At 39.9% G+C, this 11,051-nt stretch overlaps 2 protein-coding genes across 3 annotated transcripts; both read left to right on the top strand.

Annotated features, from left to right (window-relative positions):
- Positions 1–477: 477 nt before the first annotated feature.
- Positions 478–1,981, top strand: LOC121785127 (probable WRKY transcription factor 11). 2 transcript variants are annotated; one of them, XM_042183498.1, is made up of 4 exons: positions 478–941; positions 984–1,284; positions 1,380–1,505; positions 1,604–1,981. In XM_042183498.1, the coding sequence occupies exons 1-4, from the start codon at positions 581–583 to the stop codon at positions 1,782–1,784; spliced, it is 969 nt and encodes a 322-aa protein (XP_042039432.1). In that variant the 5' UTR covers positions 478–580; the 3' UTR covers positions 1,785–1,981. The 2 variants fall into 2 exon arrangements, with proteins under 2 accessions (XP_042039432.1, XP_042039431.1); XM_042183497.1 differs by having other exon boundaries at positions 478–1,284.
- A 5,867-nt stretch (positions 1,982–7,848) lies between these two features.
- LOC121785145 (exocyst complex component EXO70A1-like) lies at positions 7,849–10,682 on the top strand. Its single transcript, XM_042183518.1, has one exon. The coding sequence runs from the start codon at positions 8,374–8,376 to the stop codon at positions 10,393–10,395; it is 2,022 nt and encodes a 673-aa protein (XP_042039452.1). The 5' UTR covers positions 7,849–8,373; the 3' UTR covers positions 10,396–10,682.
- The last annotated feature ends 369 nt before the right edge of the window (positions 10,683–11,051 follow it).

Genomic DNA, 11,051 nt, shown 5'->3' with positions numbered 1-11,051 from the left:
GATGGACTCCGTCCTACAGCTGCGGATGCTCAAATTAATCACAGCCTACGTCATTAACCCCATCCCTACCTCGTCTTGTTCTCACCAACTCTCTCTCTTCACGAGAAATCCAATCATTGCCATCTTTGAGAAATCACAACCCTACCCAGAGAATCTAATATTATCAAACCAACCCCAAACGCGCTACCCTCAAAATCATATTATTGGAGCTGTACACTATGGAGTAGAGATTGTACAGTATAGTGGAGGGTTCAAAACTGGACTGGCAGCAGCAATTCCTAGATTTTCCGTCATTGGGCCCCACAGCCCTTCCCCACTTTTAAACAGAAAATAGGCCAGTAATTTGTCTTTTATCCCTACCACATTGAAGTTTTCAATCACAAAATCTCCACCGTTGGATCAAAATCAGAGATTTTGACCTAGACCGGATAACCGGTTGGCCCGGTCACGTCTTCCTCTCATATATTTCCCCCTTCCTCCATCACAATTCACATCCCCTTCGTTCTCTCATCCTGATGAAGCTGGATTGATATTCGATTTTCTTCGGAGTTTTGTTTTAAATTTTCGTAGAGAGTATTCAATGGCAGTGGAATTGCTCGGATACGTGAACCTCAACGAGCAGATGGCGATTCAGGAAGCGGCATCGGCAGGTTTGAAGTCTATGGAGCATTTGATTCGAACAGTTTCTCACCAGCAGAATCAGATGCATCACCAGCAGCTTGACTGCCGAGAAATCACCGATTTCACCGTTTCAAAGTTTAAGAAGGTAATCACGATTCTCAACCGGACCGGCCACGCCAGGTTTCGCCGCGCGCCGATTCAGCCGCAGCCTCAGATTCAGCCATCACCGGCGGCTCCTGTCCAGCGTCTGTACCTGCCTTCTCCACCGACTCAGCCGCGGAGTCCTGCTCAACCTCTGAGCCTGTTCTCCCTCTCTCCGGCGCCGCCCGCGCCTCCAGCGCCTGCGGCGTCTCAGCCGTTGACGCTTGATTTCACGAAGCCTAGCGCTCCTTTGGCGAAGGACGGCGGTGAAGTGATTGGAAAGGACGTACTCAGTCTCTCAGCGGCAGTGTCGACCTCGGGAAACTCGTCGTCTACGTTTTTGTCTTCGATTACTGGCGAAGGCAGCGTGTCCAACGGAAAAGGTATGTTTCTGACGTCGGCTGCTCCACCGATCTCAGCCTCCAAACCACCGCTCTCCGGGAAGAGGTGCCGTGAGCATAACCACTCCGATAACATTTCCGGCAAAACATCTGGTTCTAGCAGATGCCACTGCAAAAAGAGGTGTGTGCGCGATTTTTCTATTCTACGTATTATTTCTGCAATTCGATTTAGCCCTTGAATCTTATTATCTAAACAGAATTTATGCAAATTCGCAGGAAATCCAAGGTGAAACGAGTAATTAGAGTTCCGGCAGTTAGCTCAAAAGTTGCAGACATCCCTTCGGATGAGTACTCATGGAGAAAGTACGGGCAGAAGCCGATCAAGGGCTCTCCATACCCAAGGTACAACCCTGCACCATCTCCAATCACTCTCCAATTAAACTTTTCAACAAATCTACGAATCAAATTTGCTAACGATTTGGTTCTTCTATGAATGTCAGGGGATACTACAAATGCAGTACAGTGAGGGGATGCCCGGCGAGAAAGCATGTGGAGAGGGCAACCGATGATCCATCGATGCTGGTGGTGACGTACGAGGGGGAGCACCGGCACACGCAAGGCGCGATGCAGGAGATCTCCGCCGCTGCCCCTCCGCAGTTGGTGGTGTTTGAGTCGCAGTGAAAAAAAGCTGCAAAGGCTTCAGGTAGAAAAGGAAAGGGGGACTCTTTTTGTAATTTCGAGAGAGTTGGGGGTGCTGATGAGAAAAAGAGAGTAGTTTGTTGTAAATTTGGTAGTAGGAGTAGTGGCGGTAGAGGACAGAATCAGCAAAAGGAAAAAATGTTTAATTTTGGTTGAAATGGATTAAATTTTTTATTGGATTTGATTTTTGTTATTCTCCTTTTTTACTCTATTGTTGCTTTGGATACTTGTGTTTGAGATTCGCAAAAAAAGTAATCGATCGAGGAAACGAATAAGGAATTAAAAAATGAGCCCTTATGCAGAAAGTCAAAAAGATTGTGAGATTTGAAAAAAGTGTCGGAATATGGAAACAGCTGCACGTCACGATATGGGTTGGAGTGATGAGTTGCTTTCTTTGACAGGCATTATATAAAAACACAGAGAGCCACACATTTTTTTACAATTTCAGAGTAATAAATTTAAAAATGAAACTTTTTATGCATACTTCCTCCTAGTGTATTAAAATTAAAAATGAAACTTTTTATGTGTACTTCTATCTCTATTTTATATATTTTTTCTCACTTTAATCTTTCGTCATTAACTCATAAAATAATATTTTGTTATTAAAAAATACTCTCCAGTTTACAAAAAATAGTCTTATTAAGAGAGAACAGAGGAACAGTAGGTGAACAGTAGGTGAAAGTATGTGACAGACGTGAAAAAATGAATACAGAGATAGCTTTCTATTTTTAGAAATGAGAATACTTTTTATGGACATTCTAAAATAATAAAATAAGCCAATTTTTCATAGACAGATGAAGTAAATATTTTTTGAATGCCACGAATATTAATAGAAAATTGATAAAGTAAGGAAAAAGATAAAAAAAAAGTTCTTTAATATTATTAGTCGAAAATGAGATTCATCCATCTAATTAGAAATAAACATTTATTAAAAATATAATTGAAATAGTATTATGCTAGCATAACTAATTAAAATTGAAAGAATGCCTATTTTTATGATACTAAAATAATAATATATAAATAGTATTGAATAAAGTTACTTTATTGCTTTTGAGTCGATTAATTAAATCTAGTTTGTAATTGAAGTTGTGGTCATAATTTGAGGAAAATGAAGATGATGACAGAGTTTTGGTCGGTTTTGAGATTAAGTTTGAGATATAGCCGGATATTATAATACTATGATGAGATAACAAAATAGTATTTTAAGACAAGTATAACTGATTGGAATAGATAAAAATATTTAGTATGTTATCAAAAGATACAATTAAATAAACTTTTTTGTAGTATGTTGTTTGGTAGTAGTAATTAAGATTTAAATTCAGGTAAAAAGATATTATTTCCCTTATTAAAAATTTGCCATAGTTTGATTATATGTCACTCAATGCTGACTTTGGAGTAACACAATCAATGAAGAATTTCTCATATTATTCACGCCTGCATTTTTGGCAAGTAATTAAAGCTGAACCCCACAAATATAAGTCTCAGTTGAATCAAACTAGGTTTGTGGTGTAAATCAAATTCAAACCTATGAACCGCTTCACTAAAAGGAAATGAGCTAGAATTAGATTAATATGAATTAAGTAATTATATTTGGGCTATAATTATATTAGTCCATAAGCTCAACAATCATGGAACCCTAGTGACTCTTCATCTATATAATGGTTATTTATTCTGCATTGTGAGGCATGGGAAATAGCGTAACAGTAGAGAGAAAATACGTAAAGCTTTGTAGAGAGAATTCCTAGCATTCTTCTATAGAGCAATTGTACCGGGATAGTTCCTGCATCGGATTGGATTGCACGTGAATCTCGATAGTAGTGGATTCAACTTACAGGATTTAATCTTAGAAGAAAACAACACAACAAGTAAGATTTAGTTTCGTTATGTTTTACATGCTCAACTTTCAATATGATTATGAATCTAGATCTGTTATTGATTATGAATCTAGATCTGTTATTCTTGTATGCAATTTCCGCTACGCTCATTAGATAAATACAAGAATTCCTAACATTCAGAACTACCCATTTAATGAGAAAGAATGACAAAATGTTCTCGAGAAAGAATGACAAAATGTTGAGAATAAATTAAGCCAGATTAGTCCTCTTTTATTTCCCATTTTATTCCCGATTTTGTTTTCATAATTTACGCAGTATTATATTGTCAAGTGTTTGTGCGCACAACTGTGATAATTGACTCAAATTATCATACGCTAAACTTTATTGATTCAAAGTCAAATTCATCCCACTTTATTGTTTATACAAAATTTACTTACGACTTCAACGATATACTACAAAATAGTGAAAATTTCTAATTAATTAGCTAACATCTAGAAGGCTTGTTGACTTATAATTTCAATATAATTAAATCCACTGCAAACTCATTCGAACTTCTCAATAATAAAACGTGATTTTTGTGTTGATGGAACTTATAAATTGATTGGTCTAACTTGGACCCATTTCGCCTATAAATAACTTCACATTTCATAAAAATGGGCTTCTTTGACTGGGTCACTATGAGGGCCGGGCCCATGGGTGTGCTTATGAGTTTTAAGATTGGGTCGTTTAGTAGTTTCCTAGCACAATTTCGGATTTAATGTGCTTTTAATTTGAGAAATTTTGAATTCTAGTTATAAGATAAGATGAATTGATAAAAATAACAATTTATCCAACTGGAAAATATTGTTTGTTATTTTTGGACGTTACTTTTTATTTATTGGACGTCTTTTATTTTTTCACAAAATAATATTCAAATAAAGTGGAGTCTTTTCTTGAGCCACAAAACACAATACATTACTGAAGTGATTGTACTCCCCAGTGCCTCTGTCCCAGGTTAAATAAGACCTACTCTTTTCCGTACATCCCATGCTAAGTGAAATACTTTTTCTTTTAGCAAAAATGAGTTAATTGAGAGAAATATGCTAAATTAACTTTTTTGATGATGTCCATTCTTAACTAGAAAGCTTGTATTTAGCAGCCACAATCAAGTTCAGAGCATGCACAGTAGTGGACGGACGACGTTCGTTCGTCACCGACGCTGGCACGACACTGCTCGCTGCGAAGAGCAGCCACAATCAAGTTGAGTTTTTTTTAATTAAAAATCGGTTTTTAATTAAAAAAAAACCGATAAAAAATTTTAAAAAAAATTCACTTCCCAAAAAAAATATATCCGTTTATTATCGTTTTTTACCACTTTTATTTTTTTTTATTTTTTTCCCTAAAAAATACACATTTTCATCTATAAATACCTCACTTTCACACCCAAAAATTCACACCAAACTACACAATTCTCATCTTCATTCTCCCATATCCATTCTCAATCTTTCTTCCACTCCTACACCATAACAATGTCCAGCCACGGCGATAACCCCCCGGGCTCCGGTTGGAACCCCGAATGGTTCGGTTCACCACCGTTTCCTAGTCCGGAAAGGGAATAATCGGCCCCTCCTCAAACCCAAAGTTCGGGCGTTCCGGGTGGCTACCGGCCATACCCAATCGACGACCAAGGTGCCCCCGAAGGGCGATACGGGTGGACACCGGAGCCTAGGCCGACCGTCCCCTCCCAAACTCCGACTCCTCCTACTCGCGGTGTCCGCACACCGTACACTCCGGCGGAGATGGATAAATTATTCAAGGCGTACTTGGAAATCTCCGAAGATCCGGTGGTTGGCACGAACCAATCCGGCGATCACTTTTGGTGGCGCATTGCTCGCCGGTACAATGAAAACTGGCCACCGGGAACAGTCGAGCGCAACGCCATCTTCCGAGCCAACGATGAAATTGGCAAGTTCAATGGTTATTTCTTCCAGGAAGAGCGGAATGCGGGGAGCGGCCGGAACGAGGTCGACTTCATCACTGCCGCGATGAGCACCTACCAATCCATGAACTACAAGCCGTTCAAGTACCTCAACGTTTGGCAGGAGATGCGGCCGCACCCGAAGTATATGGGAAGCGTAACATCCTCCTCTAGCGGCTCCTCTAAATGGTCAAGGTCGGTATCCCTATCCGACGCCGGCTCCGAAGAAGTGGCTAGCCAACTTGCCAGAGCTAACTTGAGTAGCCCCGACGCCGGCCCGAGCTGTTCCCAACTCCGACCACAAGGAAGGAAGAAGGCGGCAGCCAACCGCTGTCGAGCCGCGGCTGCAACCGTCGATGCTCCAGTTCCCGCTCCTGTTCCATATGAGCCACCTCCACCCCCACCAACTCGTTGTGGCAGCTTTTGGCCCAACTCAATATGGCCGATAGGTCCACTATGACCCCCTCGCAACTTCGATCGCACGAGGCCATGATATTGGGCCTCTAAAGACAATTGAGGGTAGTGCCGCCGGATGAGTAGTCGTCCACGAGGGTATTTTTAGCCTTTAATTATGTAATTTTTAATTTTTAGGAGTTTAATTATGTAATTTTTAATTTTTAGGATTTTAATTATGTCTTTTTTATTTTATTTGTAATTTGTAATATTTATTGTGTTTTTAATGAATTTTAATATTATGGAAATGATTTTGTTTAATTGAATTTTAAATTGAATTGTGCTTGGGTGTTGTGCTCTTGCCAGATAGCAGGCAGGAATAGTGGCGCCGGGCCCACAACCGTGCTCGTTGGCAAGAGCACGATTGTGAATGCTCTCAGGCGATTCATTTCAAAATGACCAAACTCTAATCATTTTAAAATATCTTACTATAAGTATCTCTAAAAACAACATCATACGAATAAAGATGAGAATAATTGTCGCATGATAAGAGATAAAAGTGGCGTAGTCTGGCTACTCACAAGTTTAAGGACCACAAGTGTTTAAAGTCTAGGACCATACGATTTGAAGTAAAAAAAGGTAATGAGAATACAAGGATGACAAATGGGCCCCATATTATATTGTAAATGTAAAAAAAAAGGATAACAAAAAAAATCATAACACCCCATATTATATTCTAAAATGTAAATTAAAAAAAGATAACAAAAAAATATAGTAACACATAAAAATGTATAATGAGATGTTCGATTAGATATTTGATTTTATATACAATAGTACTTCATCCGTCCATCATTAAGAGTCTCGATTTATTATTTTATTTCTTTCACAATTATGAATCTCAATTCATTTTTACTATGAATGGTGAGTAGATCTCATATTCTAAAAACTCATTTCATTCATATTTATTATAAAATTATATAGTTGCACATTTATTATTTCTTTTTAATCACTTTATTTTATATTTCTTATAATGTATACTGAATTCAAATGGAAATCCTAATGAAGAAAGGATAATCTTACAGGTTAAATAAAAGTATTTTAATAGTACTATTGATTTTCTTAGATTCACTTTATAAGGCCATCCACAATAGGCGCCCAGCGACCGCCAAGCCGAGCGCCGGCGCTGGGCGGTTCGCTGGGCGATCTATTGCAGCCGCCCAGCGGGCGATTGGAGAGAGAAACCGCGCAGCGCTGGGCGGTCACGTGGCGCTGGGCGGTGCGCTGGGCGGTCCGTTCGGCGCTATTGCAGCGCCCGGATCGCCCAGCGCACCGCCTAGCGCGAAAAAATAATTTTTTTTTTTCGAAACACTATTTATACGCGCTTTGTTCGTCATTTTCATTCGCACCACTTGTTTTCGAGGAGTGAATTGTCACTCCTTTTTATTATTGTATTTTTTTAAAAATTTATGTACTTTTTTTTATTATTGTATTTTTTTTAATTAATGTACTTTTTAAATTATTGTACTTTTTTAAATTTTAATAGTATTATTAAACTTTTCCCGTATATGTCTCGTAAATTAAATTTCGCATATTGTGTGATTGTTAATTATTTCATTTTGTATATATTTGTTAATAGTGATGTGGATATTAGTGGTTAGGCTATGGCTGGGCTATTGCTGGGCTATTTGCTTGTTTTGATGATGTGGCAGGAGGATTTTTAGTGCTGCTGATGTGGCAGTGGCTGAGCTATGGCTGGGCTATTGCTGGGCTATTCCTACTGTGGATGGCCTAAATGATGAGAAAAGTGGGTTAATAAAAGCGATGCTGACAAATAAAATAGAAAAACAAAAAAAGGAAAAAACAGAGGGAAAAGATTGCAAACAAACAAAACAAGAAAAAGGCAAATACACTGTCAAGCACTCTAGCATAGCACGATCCGTTGGATTTGCGAGACAATCTGCCGAAAGCCCTCTTCTTTTCCCGTTCCCGATTTAGGGTTCTCTCTCTTCCCCCCAAACGTTACCGTTTGTTTCAGGACGGAGGTACACTCACTTCTCTTCCCCTTTCCATTTCTCAGCGACTCACTCGATCTATTTTCGCTCCTGTTTTGCTCAAACCGGTAAAATCTGTTCAAATTCATCTCTGTCTGAAAAAAAAGTTTTGATTTTTAGTTGAGGGTTTATGTTGGTTCAGCACCACCAATGGGAGTTGAGTTCTACAAGAATCCAGATTAGTTGCTCTGTTCTTTGTTTAAATCTGCTTGAATTAGCGAATAATTAGTGAATAATTAGTGTATATGTGTTTCCATAAACAATAGTTTTTTTTTTTTGGCTTTTTGGGGATAATTAGTTGGTTTTTTTAATTTGTAAATTGTGTATGATTGATTATGGATAAAGGGATTGAAAATTTGATATCTGCTAGAAAGTTGTTGAAAGCCAATGTGGAGAAGTCTAAGGCCTTAGGTTTGTCTTTAGAAAAGGCTGGACCTAGGCTAAATGAGATTAATCAAAGATTACCAACGTTGGAGGTGGCTATCCGGCCTATACGGGCACAACGGGACGCCCTTAGCACCGTTGGTGGCCACATTAACCGAGCTGTGGTTCCAGCAGCTGCTGTTCTAAAGGTTTTTGATGCCATTCATGGGCTTGAGAAGTCGTTGTCCGATGCCCAACACAATCTTCAGGGCTATTTGGGCGTTCTGAAACGCCTTGAAGAAGCATTGAGGTTCTTGGGAGATCATTGTGGGATGGCAATCCAGTGGTTGGGTGATATAGTGGAGTATTTGGAGGATCATAAGGTGGCGGATGATTGGTATATCTCGGGTTTGAAGAAGGCTCTGGATAGCCTTCGGAGATTGGAGGTAGGGGAGGAGAAGGGCCGCCTTGATGGGGGGCTGTACGTGGTTGCAGTGAATAGGTTAGAGAATGAGTTTAGGCGGCTGCTGACAGAAAATAGCGTTCCATTGCCAATGTCTTCTCAGTCTTTGCCTGGTGAACGAGCCTGCATTGCTCCATCGCCTTTGCCGGTGGCTGTCATTCATAAGCTGCGAGCTATTTTAGGGAGATTGATCACTGATGGCAGGCTTGAAAACTGCGTGGCTATTTATATTGAGGTGCGGAGCTCAAATGTCCGGGCTAGTTTGCAGGCGCTTAATTTGGATTATCTTGAGATATCTGTCTCGGAGTTTAATGATGTGGCGAGTATTGAGGTGTATATTGCTCAGTGGGGCAAGCATCTTGAATTTGCTGTGAAACACCTTTTTGAGGCCGAGTATAAACTATGCAATGATGTTTTTGAAAGGATGGGGTTGGACGTTTGGAAGAGCTGTTTTGCTAAGATAGCTGCTCAGGCTGGATTTCTCGCCTTCCTGCAGTTTGGAAAGACGGTTACGGAAAGCAAGAAGGATCCGATCAAGATGTTAAAGCTTCTCGACATCTTTGATTCGTTAAGCAAGCTTAGATTGGATTTTAATAAACTCTTTGGTGGAGCTCCGTGTGCTGACATTCAGAATCTGACTCGGGATCTTATCAAGAGGCTGATTGAAGGCGCGTGTGAGATTTTCTGGGAGCTTCTGGTTCAGGTCGAGCTGCAGAGACAGACGCCTCCGCCTCCAGATTGTAGTATCCCTAGAGTGGTGACTTTCATCACTGATTACTGCAATAAGCTTCTTGGCGATGATTATAAGCCGATCCTCACGCAAGCCCTAGTCATCGAGAGAAGCTGGAAGCACGAAAAGTTCCAAGAACGTATCCTTATTAATGAGCTCTTGAACTTGGTTAAAGCCATAGAGCACAACTTGGAGACTTGGTCAAAGGGTTATGATGATCCTGCCTCGTCGTATCTGTTCCTGATGAACAACCACTGGCATCTGTACAAGTATTTGAAGGACACGAAGCTCGGTGGCCTGCTCGGAGATTCCTGGTTGAGGGATCACGAGCAGGGCACGGGGTATTATTCCACCTTGTACTTGCGCGAGGGCTGGGGCAAGCTCCCGGCTCTTTTGAGCCGGGAGGGGTTGATCTTGTTCTCTGGCGGGCGTGCCACTGCTCGTAACTTGGTGAAAAAGAGGTTGAAAGATTTCAACGAGGCATTTGACGAGATGTACAAGAAGCAGGCGAGCTGGATCGTTGCAGATAAGGATTTGCGGGACAAGACGCGCCATATCATAGTTCAGACGATCGTGCCTGTTTACCGGAGCTACATGCAGAACTACGGCCCTTTGGTGGAGCAAGACCAGAGCGCGAGCAAGTACGCGAAATACACAGTGCAGTCGATCGAGAAGATGTTCGATTCTCTCTTCCTTCCGAGACCTCTGAAACAGGGGAGCAGTTTCAAGGCGAGGCGAATGAGTGGGAAGTTCAACAATGCCGTTGTGGATCAGTATAAGACTTCTCCGGTCACTGTATAGCTGCCTTGGAGGTCGATGATGTTTTTGACAAGATGAACATCTTGCTGCTGCTTGGGGTTTTAGGGGGAAATTTTATGTTAAGTGTACTTGTCTCTATTTTGCAATTTTTAATAAATATTTATGTGTATTGTAGCTGTCTGTGCTATTATTTCGGAAAGTTTGTTTAGAAGTTTCAGAACTTTGATTCTTCGTTAGTAAAGAAAGAAGAATGTGACAAATTGTGTACTGCAAAATAAGTGTATTGATACCCCTGTATTTATTATGAAGATTTTTTATATATATATTAAGATGAGTATGAATCTATTAAATCTCAAAACAATAGAAAAAGATACTACATTCGTCAATAAATAAATAAATAAAGTTGTAAATGACACAAGTTTTAATGCGCAATTAGTAAAATAAGAGAAATGGAAGAAAAAGATGGTGAAAGTGGTGTTATTGGATTGTGGGTTCATTCCTTTCGTCCCAAGGTAGTTGAGTTGTAGTATTCCGTTTTTGTTTGTCACAAGTTAGATGAATCATTTCTTTTTTTTTTTGCAAAAAAATTATTCCTTCTCTATTTTACTTTCTCTCTCCACTTTAACTTTTAACAAATCAGGTCCGTGACCAAAATAAATGTGTCAATTACCTTGGGATGGAGGGAGTAATAATTAACA

The sequence above is a fragment of the Salvia splendens genome, chromosome 21 (genome assembly GCF_004379255.2).
Source record: "Salvia splendens isolate huo1 chromosome 21, SspV2, whole genome shotgun sequence".
NCBI classification, from domain to species: Eukaryota; Viridiplantae; Streptophyta; class Magnoliopsida; order Lamiales; family Lamiaceae; genus Salvia; species Salvia splendens.
Note: the sequence above shows the minus strand (reverse complement) of the source record. Positions and strands in the feature narration are given on the sequence as shown.